The sequence below is a fragment of the Helianthus annuus genome, chromosome 4 (genome assembly GCF_002127325.2).
Source record: "Helianthus annuus cultivar XRQ/B chromosome 4, HanXRQr2.0-SUNRISE, whole genome shotgun sequence".
In the NCBI taxonomy this organism is placed as follows: domain Eukaryota; kingdom Viridiplantae; phylum Streptophyta; class Magnoliopsida; order Asterales; family Asteraceae; genus Helianthus; species Helianthus annuus.
In genome coordinates, this window is record NC_035436.2 from 181,791,813 (window position 1) to 181,809,449 (window position 17,637).

Below are 17,637 nucleotides of genomic sequence, written 5' to 3' on the forward strand. Positions count from 1 at the left end.
TATTTTGATCTAAATAGTTTTGTTTTCTGCCATTTTAGTCTCTGATTTTTTTCATTTTTTATCATTTTCATCGACCACCACCTCCCACCACCCATCCTATCACAACTTTCTATCATCGCCACCACCCGCCTGCACCGTCACCACCCACCCATCTACCCCACCACCATCACCGTCCACCATCCACCACCATTGACCACTTTTCCGCCACCCACGTCATCAACAACACCATCGCCATCATCGTAAAACCAACAACCACCGCCATCATCTTCACTATAAACCGGCACAACACCATCCCCATATTATCACACCTGCAAAAAAAGAAAGAAAAATGTGGTTTGACGAAATTCACCTAAGTTAACTAATTTTTTTGAATGAAGTTAGTGGGTTGGATCAAAATGGCAATAAATAACAAAAGTCAGAGACTAATATAGCAGAAAACAAAACTATTTGGACTAAAATGACAAGAAAAAAACTATTTAGACTAAAATAACAAGAAAAAAACTATTTAGACTAAAGTGGCAATTTTGGTCAAACCCTTAGGGACTAAAATGGAAATTTACTCATACACGTATGAATATTGAATAAAAGTAGAAACCAGCAAATGCATGAAATAAGTAAATATTTTAATCAAATATGCTCTCTATTTTTGTAAATATTTTAACACTTGCAAACCATTATCATCTTTCCTATATATTTTCATAATTAAAATGATTGCCAGACAGTGGTTGGAGTATGGGTACAATTTAGGATAAGCATGGAATGTAGAAAGTTTCAGCGCGTTTTAGATTTTGATTTCACACGTTAAGGTTTGACAAAAAAATTATTCCAGTTGACCTATGAATTCTACAATATAAAGACAGCTGCTTGCTCATACAATCATCACCACTTCAAAGTTAACAATGGCTCTCAAAAGCCTAATACTTTTACCTTTTCTGGTACTTGGTGTTCTATCTGCAGGTTCCACCTTGCAAGATGAAGCAGAAGCTTTAAAACACTTCAAAAGTTCAATCACTGATGATCCAACTGGTGCACTCCTGGATTGGAATGCCGATTCCAACCACCATTGCAACTGGACTGGAATCCAATGCCATAATATCACCAAACGTGTCGTTTCTATTTCGGTTCAACAAACATACCTTAAAGGCCAAATCTCGCCTTTTCTTGGAAACCTTTCCAGCCTCCAGCTTCTTGATTTATCTTATAACTCATTCACTGGTAACATTCCATTCCAGTTGGGATACTGCACACAACTTTCCACTCTTGTTCTCTATACCAATTCCCTCTCTGGCCCGATTCCATCAGAACTCGGGAAACTCCGGAATCTGCAGATGCTAGACTTGGGAAACAATTCCATCACAGGAATTATTCCAGAGAGTTTGTGTGATTGCACTTCTTTGCAAGAACTTCATCTCGATTCCAACAAGCTTAACGGTACAATCCCAGATAGAATTGGTGATTTGGTCAATCTTCAACTTCTTGGAGCTTTTAAAAATCTTTTAGAAGGATCGATTCCTACATCTGTTGGTCAACTAAAAGAGTTACAAGCGATTAGTTTAGATTCCAACAAGCTTAACGGTACAATTCCAGATACAATTGGTGATTTGGTCAGTCTTCAGTTTCTTATAGCTTTTAATAACCTTTTAGAAGGTTCAATTCCTACCTCGGTTGGTAAACTGAAACAGTTACAAGTGCTTGCCTTGTACCAAAACCATATATCTGGTATCATTCCTACAGAGATTGGAAACCTGTCAAGTTTACAACAACTTCTTTTGTTTGATAACTCTCTCTCTGGAGAGCTTCCGACTTCGATTGGTCATTTGACAGAGCTCCAAACTCTCGATATTAGCCAAAACCAGCTTTCCGGTATCATTCCTACAGAGATTGGTAATTTGTCAAGATTACAAACTCTTCAGCTGTATGAAAATTCTCTTTCGGGACAAATACCAACCGAAATTGGTCGTTGCAAAAATCTCACTCTTCTGAATCTATACAGCAACAAGCTCACTGGAAGCATTCCTGGTGAGATCGGAAATCTTCAAGAATTACAATTCTTGCGGTTGTACAATAATTCACTGAATTCCATAATCCCAAGAACGTTGTTTCAGTTGAAATCATTAATTGATTTGCAACTGTCAAAGAATGATCTAACCGGGAATGTTTCTTCACAGATTTCTTCACTAGAATCTCTGAAGAGATTGACCCTTCATGAGAACAAGCTTACTGGTGAAATTCCTGCATCAATAACCAAGTTAGTCAATTTGAATACCTTGACTTTGAGCTCAAACTTTTTCACAGGACCCATTCCTTCAAGCATAGGGTCCCTTAATAATCTCCAAAGGCTGCAAATGCAGAAAAATTCTTTGTTCGGGCCAATCCCACATGAAATTGGAAACTTAACTAGTTTGTTGTTGCTAGATCTTGGGCAAAACCAATTTTCAGGCACCATCCCTGTAGAAATCTCAAATATTTCTTCCCTTCAACGCCTTTCGATTGGTGATAACAATCTTGAAGGTCGGATTCCTGATAAAATCTTTGAGCTTAAACAGCTCACTGAACTCTACTTGATGAACAACAAATTTGAGGGTCCAATTCTGAATTCTGTTTCAAGGCTCGAGATGCTTTCTCGGTTGAATCTCGGCGGAAACAGGTTTAATGGGTCGATCGGGGACAGTATAACAAAACTTAACCGGTTGGTTTTGATAGACCTGTCACACAACTTTTTCACTGGATCAATTTCAGGGCCAGTGATATCAAGTATGAAGAATATGCAGATATATCTCAATTTCTCTAACAACTTTCTTACAGGAACTATCCCAAATGAGTTTGGGAAGATGGAGATGGTGCAAGCCGTTGATCTCTCAAACAATAATCTGACAGGAGGTATTCCTGTAACATTTCAGAACTGCAGAAACCTGCAGAGTCTTGATTTGTCAGGAAACCAGCTTTCTGGTAGCGTCCCTGATGAAATATTCCCTACTCTTAACCTTCTTTCCAACATAAATTTCTCAAGAAATCAGCTGGAAGGAAAGATCCCAGAAAGCATGGCAAATTTGACAACTCTTACTTCGGTTGATCTTTCACAAAACAAATTCAATGGCACGATTCCGGAAAATGTCGGCAACAATTTGGCATTAAAACACCTCAATCTCTCGTTCAATCACCTCGAAGGACGCGTTCCTGACACTGGAATTTTCAAAAACTCCAGTGCAATCGGATTACTTGGAAATCCCTCTTTGTGTGTCACCAATGATACCAAGTCATGCACATTCTCAACTCAATCAAATCACTCACATCAAATATCCAGAAAAGCCGTATTGATTCTTGCAATACTCGGATCTCTAGCGTTGCTTCTTGTACTATTTTTGGGAATATTGTGTTATCGTCATGTTCGGAAACCGAAGGTTAAACAATCTGAGGATCCAGAACCAAAATACACCCGAGGGGTCACTCTCAAAAGATTTGACAAAGAAGCACTTGATAATGCTACCGATGGATTCAGTGAAGATAACATTCTGGGCACCAGCAGTTTAAGCACTGTGTACAAAGGTACACTTGCAGATGGAAGGATGATAGCGGTGAAAATTTTGAATTTCACTGAGTTTTCAGCAGAATCAGATAAGAGCTTCAATAAAGAAATGAACACCTTAGCAAGATTGAGGCATAGAAATCTAGTAAAAGTGGTTGGTTATGCATGGGAGAGTGGGAAATTAAGGGCTTTGGTACTTGAATACATGGAAAATGGTAATCTGGATAAGGTTATACATGATTCTATGATTGATAGATCAAGATGGGATCTTTCTGAGAGAGTTGATGTTTTGGTTTCAGTTTCTAGAGGACTGGTTTATTTACATTCGGGATATGATTTCCCCATAGTTCACTGTGATTTAAAGCCTTCTAACATTCTATTGGATGAAAAATGGGATGCTCACGTTAGCGACTTTGGGACGGCTCGGATTCTGGGAGTTCATCAACAGGATGGAAGCAGTGTTTCTTCTGCATCAGCATTTCAAGGCACCATTGGTTATCTAGCACCAGGTAATGCATCACCAACCCTTTGTTTTATTCTTTAATATTAGGGTTAATGAATTTCTAACTGGATACATATCAATTTTGATGTTTAGATAACATTTGATCTAAATGGTCACACTAATGCATTTTTGTTTTGTACCAGAGTTTGCATATATGAGAAAAGTGACAACAAAAGTGGATGTATTTAGCTTTGGAGTGATAATTATGGAGTTTATCACTAGAAAAAGACCAACTGAACTCACCGAAGACGACGGAATCCAAATCACTTTACCACAGCTGATAGAACAAGCACTTTCAAAAGGAACAAATGAGCTGATTGAAGTTGTAGATCCTGATTTGGCTTCTGATTTCGACACAAAACACGGTGTCGTAGAACAGATTCTTCAGTTGGCTTTATGCTGCACTCGAACAAATCCAGATGATCGACCAGACATGAACGAAATCTTATCTTCACTTACAAAGATCAGCAAGAAAGTGTAGTTAATGTTACAAATTTTAATATTTCAAACCAGCAACTCATATTCATCCAAGCGAGTTTTTAATAACAAGTTTCATTTCAAGATTCTTGCACTTTTATAGTTGTTTGAGAGCATTGCTTTCATTTCAAGATTTTTACAGTTTTAAGTTATACTAAATGTTAAGCAACTTAAGAAACATGTTAGCAGCATCATTGTGCAAAGCATCTTCTGAATTCAGGGATAATGTGTCAATCCTCCAGTGTGGGTGTATAAGTTGAAGTCTGTGAGCACATTGTCCCTAAACACCAAATAAATAGTAAAATTAAAATCATATTACACTGTAACATTTTGTAAGAAAATGATAATAATTTATTTGGAACCCCAGAAACCATGGTTAATAACTTCATATTGCGTCTGTTTATACTTATGAAACGCAATAGTCACTTCCCCTAACCGAGTGTGACACCCAATACGGAACAACATTTCTCTCAGGCATTACATCGAACACTGGGCTTGCAGCATCGTGGCACCTGAATTTTGTGTAATAAGACCCCTAAAACTAAATGTACGGTAACAAGAGGTTATTCAAAGAAGCAGCAATGTAGGCATAGCCATTAACGACGACATGTCGGTGGTGATATGAGGTTTAAAAAGAAGAAGCTTTAAGCATACTTTTTTTTAATTGCTAAACTTGTACACCATGGGGATTGAACCCACGACCTCTTACTACCCCAAACATTATCTAACTAGTTCTATACCTGTCCAGTGGACGTGGTATTCTAAGGGTATCAACGCATACATATTTTTGTAGTTGAACTGTAAACAAAAACGTTATTTGTTTAAAAAGAGTCAAAACGTGTGGAACGTTTCTTTAAAGGGTTCATATTAGCGTGTAATTTACACCTAAAAATCTATCAAAGTTTGAGTTAAGTTTTCGATGTTAGCCACGTCAGAGATAAAACATTGCGCTATCAACCTATCAAAATAATGGGGCCATGATTGTCAGATCTGGATGAAAGACATAAAGAATGACCTTGGTTTCCCATCTTGAGGTCGGGTTGTTTAATGTCACAATGGGATACCTATATTTCTTTGCATTCTAAACTAAAAAAAGTATCCCTATGAGTTATGACAAAAGCACAACTTGTTTAGCTTATGAGTAAACAAAAAGGACCGCCTTCATTAAAAGAAACACAAAGCGTTAAAAATCATTTATACATCAATCCAATACATTCCAAGTGTAAAGACAGATTCATTAGATTTTTTTGAACAACACACTTTATTAGAAAAGGCACAGAGGACCAGCGGGGAATTGCCCTGTTGGGCCTGGAATCAAAACAACTCACAAAAGAGCCCACAAAAACAACAAAACAGAGGAAAAACAAAACAACAAAAGAGAGAAATTGTCACAATCGACGATAACAGCCAGAGCATGGGTCAGAAAACCACTGTATCCGTTCGATGTCTTTGTGCTTAGACTTGTGCTTGATCCACCCGAAAAGAGTCATAACAATATCCTCCGTCACCTTACCTTAGCTGCTGGAGACTCTCTTGCGAAACACAAACCATATCAACCAAAAAGCAATGTATATAATCCCCAAGATTATGTTCCTCCCAATAACACTAAGATCTTCCACCAAGGCCACCAACTGGTTTAAGTTAGTGAGGTCCCATTTGCACCACAATGAGAGACATCTCCTAATCTCTTTAGCTAAGGGGCAGGTATTTCATACGTAATTATGACGTTCTCCAACATTCCATCTTGATGGATTCTAAAAGCATGAGCACCTATATGAAATGTGATTGGGGGAATTCTGAAAGCATTAGCACCTAAAAGCATGAGCACCTATTTTGACCCAATGAAGTTGCAAAATGTCCCCATGATCAAGGTTAAACAATTCCACCTAGCATTTGAAACTCATCATGAACATACATCAGTTATTTCCCCACCACCATATATACATACATATATATATATATATATATATATATATATATATATATATATATATATATATATATATATATATATATATATAGGGTAAGGTTCATGCGAGAACCACCTTATTGCAAGAACCGCGAGAACCAATGTGAACACAACCTAAAATAGCTAAAAAAACCTAAAAAAACCTAACCCCCACCCCCCAAAAACCTAAACCCCCCCCCCCCAAGCTAAATACTAAAAACTAAAACCCTCAAAAAACCTAAAAAAAACCTAACCCCCACCCTCCCCCCCCCCCCAAAAAAAAAAAAACCTAAACCCCCCTCCCCCACCCCCCAAAAACCTAAACACCCCCCCCCCCACCCCCAAGCTAAAATGCTAAAAACTAAACCCCCAAAAAACCTAAAAAATCTTAAAAAATAAAAAAAAATCTAGATTTTTTTTTTTACTTTTTTACTATTTTTTATGTTCAAATCGCTACTTTTAGTAGCCAAAATTTTTTTTTTAAAAGTGGCGATTTTTATATAAAAAATAGTAAAAAAATAAAAAAATTTTTTTGGGTGTTTTTTAGATTTTTTTAGGTATTACTGTTTGTGTTCACACTGGTTCTCGCGGTTCTCGCAATAAAGGGTGGTTCCTAACGGATCTTTGTCCTCTATATATAGGGAGAAGATCATGCGAGAACCACCTCTTATTGTGAGAACCGCGAGAACCAATGTGAACACACCAAAAATACCTAAAAATAGCTAAAAATCACACAAAAGTTTTTTTTTTTGAATTTTTTAATATTTTTTATAAAAAAATCGCTACTTTTCGAAGCCAAATTTTTTTTTCTTTTTTAAATTTAAAAAAAAAAATTTTTTGGCTTCTAAAAGTAGCGATTTTAACATAAAAAATATTAAAAAATTCAAAAAAAATTTTTTAGATTTTTTTTAGATTTTTTTAGGTTTTTTGGGGGTTTAGTTTTTAGCATTTTAGCTTGGGGGGTGGGGGGGGGGCCCTTTAGGTTTTTGGGGGGGTGGGGGAGGGGTTAGGTTTTTTTTAGGATTTAACTTGGGGGGGGTTTAGGTTTTTTTTTTTTTTTTGGGGGGGGGTTAGGTTTTTTTTTTTTTGGGGGGGGGTTAGGTTTTTTTAGGTTTTTTTAGGTTGTGTGCACATTGGTTCTCAAGATTCTCACAATAAGGGTGGTTCTCGCATGAGCCCCTCCCTATATATATATATATATATATATATATATATATATATATATATATATATATATATATATATATATATATATATATATATATATATATATATATATATATATATATATATATATATATATATATATATATAGAGTAGGGTTCCTACGGAAAGTGTGTTTTTCCTAGAAAGTCTAGGAAGCGATCTTATCCATCCGATTGGTGTGTTTAAGGGTTGAGATTAAATCAATGGCAATCTTGTAATAATTAACTATATTTAATAGATTGTTTTAAATGAGTAGGGGCAATTTCGTCCTTATGTGTGTTTTAAACCAATCAAAAATAACCGTCAGAGATATCACATCTCCTTAATTCACGCCAATTTCCCTCTCTCTCTCTCTTTCTCTCTCTAAACCCAAATTCGGAAACCCCCAAAATCATACCAAAAATACTTAAATCATGGATGAAGATAAGAGATTTTCCTTGTTCCATATACGTAAGATCAACCTTTCATTGTACTGCGTGTTTTACAAAGCGATTACGGGTGATTCTTGTTTGTAATTGACGGTATTTTGCTGGTTGCAGGGAAGAGATTCAAAAAGCAGGAAACTTTGGAAAGGATAAATAGCAGCAGAACAGTTACCGGAAGCTGATCGAAAGCTGGGGCGAAATCTGCTGATGTAAAACACATTTGTATGAATCTGCTTGCTGTTAAAACACAGCTGTATGAATCTGAATTGCTGTTAAAACACAGCTGTATGAATCTGAATGGTAAAACACATTTGTTGAATCTGTTTGCTGTTAAAACACAGCTGTATGAATCTGAATGGTAAAACACATTTGTATGAATCTGCTTGCTGTTAAAACACAGCTGTATGAATCTGAATGCTAAAACACAACTGTATGAATCTGCTTGCTGTTAAAACACAACTGTATGAATCTGCTTGCTGTTAAAACACACTTGTATGAATCTGAATGCTAAAACACAACTGTATGAATCTGTTTGCTGTTAAAACACAACTGTATGAATATGAATGCTAAAACACAACTGTATGCATCTGCTTGCTGTTAAAACACAACTGTATGAATATGCTTGTTGTTAAAACACAGCTGTATGAATCTGAATGCTAAAACACAACTGTATGAATCTGCTTGCTGTTAAAACACAACTGTATGAATCTGAATAATAAAACACAGCTGTATAAATCTGCTTGCTATTAAAACACATCACCAAGAACAAACTGTTAAAACACAGTACCAAGAACATGCTGATAGATTCCAGCAAGAAAATGAAAGAATGACTGATATTACGTGAGATCAGAAATCGAAAACAATAAATTCCGAAATTTATGGATAGTTAGTTATTGAAGATAATTTCCTAAAATAAAAATAGATTGTGAAAGTACATAAATGCCCTTTTAGATAAAATCCTTCAATGCCACATGTCGCGTTCTTATTGCTTCCTAGACTTTCTAGGAAAAACACACTTTCCACCCAACTCCTACTCTATATATATATATATACATATGGCATGGCTCTATAAAAAACTCTATCTTTTTTAGAAAACTATGCAAACCCATTGTCATCTAGCTTAATCAATGGCTCTCATAATTTTGGTAAGAATTATATTTAAAAGAAATCTTATAATACATATTAGTAAAGGAGAAGGGCATTTAATGCATTCAAAAATCTGACTTTTCTCTTACACACATCAACTTTATTTCTCTTACATACATGTTATCTCTCTCTCCTCTCTCCTCTCTCGTCTCTCTTCAATCAAGATCATGATGAACACCAAACACAAGTTTCGATCTTCAAGTTCAGATCTACATCGTGTGAAAGAAAAAATATTTGAAGATTGTTGTTTTAGAGAGAGAATGACGGCAGGATGAAGGGTTTTAGAGAGATGATTTTTTTTGTTTTAGAGAGAGAAACAACAATCTTCATCATGTTCATCTATAACACCAAGAACACACATACAAGTGTGTGAGAGAGAAGAAGTTTGAAGTATGTTGTTTTAGAGAGAGAACGATGACACACGCACGAGTGTGTGTGTGAGAAGAAGGTTTGAAGATCTTCTTCGTGTTCATCGGACGGTTATAGATCCGGTAAGTGTTCTTGAAATATCATTCCACACTTGATTTTTTGTTGAAATGGTTATTAATATGTTTTTGTGTGCTGAAAGTGTTTTAGTAATGGTTGTTAATATGATTTTGTATTTTAAATAAATCAAAAACTTTAGGATGAGATTTTGAACGGGTTTTTTTGTTGGTTTGGTTGCTTGTTAGGGGCTTTTGATCTTAACAGTAGCTGTTTTTTTGTTGGTTTGGGTTGCTTGTTTGGGCTTTTGATCTGAACAGTAGCTGTTTAGTTGCTTGATTCACAGATTCAGGCCCATAACATGTGTTAAGCCCCCCTGTTAGAATGTTATATAACGTGTGTTGATTTACAGAAACAAACCCATAAAGATATTCAATTGACAAGCTGGATAGATGTAGGCGAAGTTAATGCGTGTTCTAGTAATGGTTAATGTTCATGTATTTTAAATAAATCCAAAACTTTAGGATGAGATTTTGAACGGGTTTTTTTTTTTTTGGTTTGGTTGCTTGTTTGCGCTTTTGATCTTAACAATAATTGTTTTTTTGTTGGGTTGCTTGATTTACAGAGACAGACCCATAACATGTGTTAAGCACCTGTTAGAATGATATATAACGTGTGTTGATTTACAGAAACAGATCCATAAAAGATATTCAAATGACAAGCTGGATGGATGTAGGCGACGTTAATGCGAGGACATTGAATAAGTCACATCCTTTGGAAAAGAAGTCTTCGTTCATTTATAACATGTGTTGGTGGTTCATGCTGTAACAGAACATCATGATGTAACCTGACATGTGTTCATATATAACATGTGTTAAGCCCCTGTTAGAATGATATATAACGTGTGTTAACCTTTTGTTAATTAAAAAAAAACAAGTAATATCTATTTTATTTTTGTTGATGTTTAAAATATATGATAATGTGGATACTGAGCGTAAAACTTGTACAAGTAATAAATGTACAAGTTAGTATGTAACGTGTAATATGAAACGAGCCATTTATGGTAACACATGTAGCGGTAATTTTGGAATATATAATATGAAACAGGTCATTTGTTTTGCACATTTTGGAATGTGTAACATGTGTTAAGCCTCTGTTATAATCTTTTTGTAACCTGACATGTATTCATGTATAAGCTAGTGGTTTACAAAACACCATGATGTGTATATAACGTGTGTTTCCATAATGTGTTAAGTCCATACCGTTTTAACATCATGTACTAGACAAAACAATAAGAGTCTCACATTACATATTACTAGTAAACGAAAATACGTAGCACTAAGAAAAATGGGGGGCTGTTTACTATACCCATAACCGTATAACTGATATAACGTGTGTCAAGCCTCTATTATAACGTGTGTTAAGACTTTCAGAATGGATGCATAAACTCCAATAGTAACTTAATAACAGCAAAGTATACCTGCTATAACGTGTGTTAAGCCTCTATTATAACGTGTGTTAAGACTTCAGAATGGATATAAACTCCAATAGTAACTTAGTAACAGCAGAAGTACAAACACAGGCAATTCCAACACCAAATGTTTTAAGTCCATACCGTTTTAACATCATGTACTAGAGAAAACAATAAGAGTCACACATTACATATTACTAGTAAACGAAAATACATAGCACTAAGAAAACGGTGAAGCTTCCTTTGACAGTCTGCCTTAGCTTTTCAGCGGCTACCTTTGCTGCCTTAGCTTTTCAGCGGCTACCCTTGCTTTATTGTTTGGGTCGGTCTTGAAACGGTTTGTAAACATGTGGGTGTGCGTATGCCAGGGAAGTTATAAAAATGTGTTTTCATGTCACACGTAACACGTGTTACGTTGTACATGGGTTTCATGTCACATGTAACACATGCATGTCCGATAAGTTCAAACTATAACACGTGTTAGTTGTGTTGTGCTGTAACATAAACATGGTCATGATCCTTGAGCATCTGATCCACGTTTGACGAAACCAACGGTCCTGAGAATTGGATCTTATTTCCCTTGTATCCATCACCGTCCTAATAACAAAAAGATAAGATAACCGTTAAGTCGTTAACCAGACATAAATATTAACACATTCATAGCCAGAAAATCTTTGTTCTCAAATAACATAAAAAACAGTTACTATTCAGATCAAAAGCCCTAAACAAAGCAACCAAACCAACAAAAAATAGTTACTATTCAGATCAAAAGCCCAAACAAGCAACCAAACCAAGCACAGCTTTTTAACACAAAAATAAAAACCTGCAAATTACATAAACATTTACCCCTTTTAAGAACCATTTTAACAAAAAAAATCATGTTTCATCTCTAAAACAGCCATTACACAAAAACCTATTAACAACCATTTTAACAAAAACATCAAGTGTGAAATGATTTTTTTAAAATAAAATACTCAAGAGATTGTTGTTTCTCTCTCTAAAACAACAACTTTCTCTCTCTAAAACACTTACCGGATCTAGAACCATACGATAAACACGATGAAGATCTTCAAACTTGCTTCTCTCTGTGTGTTCTTGGTGTTCTTGATAAACATGATTAAGATTGTTGTTTCTTACTCTAGAAATCAGCTTTCAACAAGCATGAGCACAACCGAGATGAAGATGACGACGTGAGATGAAACATGAACACACCCGAAAATCAGCTTCGAAATAAGCATGAACACACCCGAGATGAACAAGATGAAAATTGTTGTTTCTCTCTCCAAAACATTAGCTTTCTCTCTCTATAACACCAAGAGCAAGCTTCATCATGTTTGGGATCAGATGATCTGGTGACATTAACTCATGTGTTGTTAGTGGAGTCTCCATGGACATTAATGGTGGAAGGAATATATGTTCCAGAGATGAAGTTCATGGACTCTACTCAAATGTCTTTATTATAAGGTAAAAGATAAAGATGGAGGTTTTGAAAGTACACTGGGAAGTGAGTTGTATAATTATGGTTGTCAAATCAAAGGTAGCAAGTAATCTTCTTGGGTAAAGTAAGTTAGAAATAAAAATACAGTTATGCCCTTCTCTACAAATGAAAGATGATGTTTTTATGTACACGTGGATAAATGTGGACCATGCATTGGGTTTGCAAAGTTTTCTCAAATTCAAGGATTTTTCATATAACATTATCCTATATATATATAGGGAGGGGCTCATGCGAGAACTCCATTTATTGTGAGAACCACGAGAACCAATGTGAACACAACCTAAAATAGCTAAAAAAACCTAAAAAAACCTAACCCCCCCCCCCCCAAAAAAAAAAACCTAACCCCCCCCAAGCTAAATGCTAAAAACTAAAACACCTAAAAAACCTAACCCCCCCCCCCCAAAAAAAAAAAAAAAAAAACCTAAACCCCCTCCCCCACCCCCCAAAAACCTAACCCCCCCACCCCCCAGCTAAAATGCTAAAAACTAAACCCCCAAAAAACCTAAAAAAATCTAAATTTTTTTTAATATTTTTTATGCTCAAATCGCTACTTTTTTTTTTTATTTTTTTTGGCTTCGGAAAGTAGCGATTTTTATATAAAAATATTAAAAAAATTTTTTGTGTGATTTTTAGCTATTTTTAGGCATTTTTGGTTGTGTTCACATTAGTTCTCGCGGTTCTCGCAATAAGAGGTGGTTCTCGTATGATCTTCTCCCTATATATATATATATATATATATATATATATATATATATATATATATATATATATATATATATATATATATATATATATATATATATATATAGGATCCTGTAAAAAGTGTGAGAAGTGTATTATAACACTATATATAATACTATATAACACCAAATAAACATCGTATAACAATATGTAACACCATATAATACCATATAACACTATGTAACACTATATATCATTATATAAAAAATATAACACTATAGGTTGTCTGATAGCATGTCTATGATAGATGTATACGGTTATATTTGTTATATAATGTTATATAGTGTTACATAGTGTTATATGGTATTATATGGTGTTACATATTGTTATACGGTGTTTATATGGTGTTATATAGTATTATATATAGTGTTATAATACACTTCTCACACTTTAGACCCTTTTTACACTATCCTTACCCTATATATATATATATATATATATATATATATGTGTGTGTGTGTATATGAATACATTTCATGTGGATGAAGGGATCTCATTACCACAGTGTCAACCTTGGTGTACACTTAAATGACTTTCCATTTTCTGTTTTGATTGTTATGTATTGCCTGGTGTAACAACCCTCGTCAAAACTATTATTTATTATATTATTTCATCCAATAGGAAACCCCAATTAAGACACCCAAGTAATTCTACACAAACCCTGAAAGTTTCAGAACAATCGAAATCAGGATCAGGGCCCCTAAAACTCAAGGGGGGCAAACCCTAGTTGATAGTTATCTAAAATAACTCGTTGCTTAAATCTGATTGGACCAAATTTTGACTCAGCAAGGCTAGTCCCACGCGTGGCAACCCTATAGTCGGTTCGTACCCCTTACGGACCGTAAAGGGGTTAGGCTTACGGTCCGTAAGCAGGAGCAAATTCGTGTATAAATAGCAGGCTTCGGGACTTGCTTCTGGGCACTTAAACGACGAACAAAGTCGGAAATTAGACGGAGTTATGCTCTGTTTACCACAATTAACACACACACACCTCGAAACGCTGCCGCAATCAGGGTAATAACTCGATCACTATTACGATTCAACGTCCGATCGATTGTAACTATCCAACGATTGTTCGGGTGCTGCTCAAATTGAGCTTATACTTTGTTATTCATCGTGATTTCGACTTGAATATTTGAGTGCTGTTCGAATTCGGACTTTGCTCTGTTATTCGTTGCGAATCTGATTGAATTGTTAAGTATTGCACTTGTTAATCGTTGTGAGTGTTTAATCTCGTGAATTGTCGTAACTGCTGTATTAGTTACAACCCAGTTTGTGTGAATTGTTATTAGGTTAATCAGTAGGCTAGACTCTGCCCAAATTGAATCAGCAATATATCAAGGCTTATCTGTAGACTAAACTTTGCCCGTAGAAATCTGCAATGTGAGTTCATTTCTTTTTTCTCACCGTTTGTGAGTCCATACTCTTTTATCACATTTTTATCACCTTTTTGTGATACAATTATATTACAAATGCTTTCTAAAAATCCTAAATGGTTACCAGTTATACTTACAGTGATTAAATTATTATATTTTATAATAACTGCTGGTATGGGAAGTTTTATACATTATTTGATCCTCATTACAATTAGTGAATTGACATATTGGATAAGTTATAATAGTTGACATAAAATGTCATTATTCTAGATTGCATGATTTTGTGCCATAAATAATATATTTAACAAAGTAATGTCATAGGACATCATCATGTCCAGCGTCACTAGTTGAAAGAATGATCAACAGTGATATGACCAAAGACACTAGTTGAGAGAATGATCAACAGTGTTATAATTAGAATCACTAGTTGAAAGAATGATCAACAGTGATATAACCAGAGTCACTAGTTGAAAGAATGATCAACAGTGATATAACCAGAGTCACTAGTTGAAAGAATGATCAACAGTGATATGACCCCGTCACAGGAATCGCCTAATGACAGATAAATTGAATAATAGTAAAGTATAGTTATTTGATAAATTCACTATTGGACGAAAGTAAGCCAATGAGTGATATTATTGCTGTTATATTGGAACTGCCATCATGTGACAAAATACTGATTGAGTGGGGTAAATACAAATAAATATAAGAACCTTAATACTGTAAGGTATAACAATATATTTTATAAAAATGGAATGATCTCACTCAGTATTTTCCACTGACAAAACCTTTTTCAAACATGTTTCAGGTAATTACCATAGATTGGAATAAAGGCTAGATACGGCACTGAAAGGCATCAAGAAGTGGTTTATTTTAATCAAATTAAGAAATATTGTATTATGAAATAAAATTTATCTTTATTAAAGCTACCATTGTAAAACAGGGGTTTATCCCATTTAAATCAAATCCGGTGTTTTATAAACTCTGATATTTTTCCGAACTCACGGTCCTGATGAAAATTCCGCTGCAATGTTTTTCAAAAATAATCACCGGTACCACTGGACTGCTCACGGCACCGATTCCGGCCAGATGGGGTCGGGGGTCGTGACAGAAGGTAGTATCAGAGCTAAGCCACTACTTTGAGCCTATAAATGTTGTGATAATAATATTTAAACTTAAATAAAAGAGTTAGGAGATTGCTATTAACTGGTAGCACATCTGATAACATTCAAACGTTGAATAAGAAAAGATGCCTTAGTATAAGTTAATCCACTTGTTTAAGCTAATTAGGTGTTCTTTAATACCTAAACAATAAAGTTAGGAAACTAATACAAATTAACTTATGTGTTTATGTATATGTCAATATGCACATATAATATCCTGGAGGTATTATTTTAATTATTCTGTGATATTAATAAGTAAAAATATTTGCAATCCAGATGTCGAATGAAGTATCACATAATCCAGAAGCTCATGCTAATAATGAAAATCCTTTGGATAAAAATGCTATAGAAAATCTAATAGCTCAAGGAATAACTAATGCTTTACCTTTAGCTGTTAAAAATCCCGTAGAACCCACCAAAGTTAAAGTTACGAGTAGCAAGCATACCCGTGACGATAGTTTTAACCATAGTGACAATAGTGGTAATAATGATATTACCAAAACCCCATTTCCCAAGAGAAAGAAGGCCATGATTCTCGGGTGTACCTACAAAGAATTTCTAGCATGTAAACCAACCGAGTTCGCGGGCAGTGAAAGTGCCACGGCTGCTCTACGATGGTTGGAAAAGACAGAAGTTGTTCTTACAATCAGCAAGTGTGCTGAAGAAGATAAGGTGATGTATGCATCTAATCTCTTTAAGGAAGAAGCCTTAGAATGGTGGAATACAATTCTTCAGGCAAAAGGAAGGGCCATGGCTTATGCCATAAACTGGGAAAAATTCAAGGAAATGGTAGAAAGAAAATTCTGTCCTCCTTATGAAAAGGAAAGAATAACTAACAAGTTCTTAAATCATAAAATGATAGATGTGAATTGTCGTGAATATACGACAACATTCTTCGAATATGCAAGAATGGTACCAACTCTGGCTTCGCCAGAACCCGTACTAATTTCTCGTTATATTTAGGGATTAGTTAGCGAAATCCGAGACATAGTCAAAGCCGTTAGACCACAGACTATTGAGGAAGCAGTTGAACTAGCTAACATGCTAACAGATGGACTAATCCGCACAAGAGAAGAAAACAAGAAAAAAGAGTTAGCCCAGAAAATTTTCCAAGAATTCAAGAAGAAAGAAACTGAACCGTCATTGGAGCAACCTATCTGCGGAAACTGTAACAAAACGCATTCAGGACGATGTCGTTTTAGGAAAACACCTTACTGTGACTTTTGCAAGATGACTGGGCATATAGAGGAAGAGTATAGAAGGAAAACTAACTTCTGTTACAATTGCGGGGAAACCGGACACATCAAACCATATTGCCCGAAACTAACTAAAGCATCTGACAACAAGGCTAGAACAACAGACAGACCTAAGAAGAACACGCGAGCATACGTACTTACTACACAAGAAGCAGAGATGATTCCAGACATAGCCACTGATATATAATATCTAAGTTAAGTTATTATTTGACCCTAGTACAAATAAAAGTTCATAAATAAATACATTTCGTCAAATATTTCATCCATTTCAGATCCATAACAAACTTGTTTGGTTTTCACTTCCACTGAATCATTTATTTGGTTACGATCACCTCATGGTGACGTTTTCACAAATTCGAAGCTTGTGCTAATCTTGTTGCACCTCTTACATACGGGTTTAATTATTTATTTATGTTGAATCCGCTTTGATTTATTCTATCAAAAGCAATCTTAACACAATCGTGTGCTAAGATAATGAT

The 17,637-nt window shown here is 35.2% G+C and overlaps 1 protein-coding gene across 2 annotated transcripts; it reads left to right on the forward strand.

Moving 5' to 3' along the window:
• The first annotated feature begins 748 nt into the window (after positions 1 to 748).
• On the forward strand, positions 749 to 4,599 carry LOC110885430 (LRR receptor-like serine/threonine-protein kinase FLS2). 2 transcript variants are annotated; one of them, XM_022133122.2, is made up of 3 exons: positions 749 to 3,741; positions 3,826 to 4,035; positions 4,172 to 4,599. In XM_022133122.2, exons 1-3 carry the CDS (start codon positions 900 to 902, stop codon positions 4,507 to 4,509), a joined length of 3,390 nt encoding a protein of 1,129 aa, XP_021988814.1. In that variant the 5' UTR covers positions 749 to 899; the 3' UTR covers positions 4,510 to 4,599. The 2 variants fall into 2 exon arrangements, with proteins under 2 accessions (XP_021988814.1, XP_021988813.1); XM_022133121.2 differs by having other exon boundaries at positions 750 to 4,035.
• Positions 4,600 to 17,637: the final 13,038 nt, after the last annotated feature.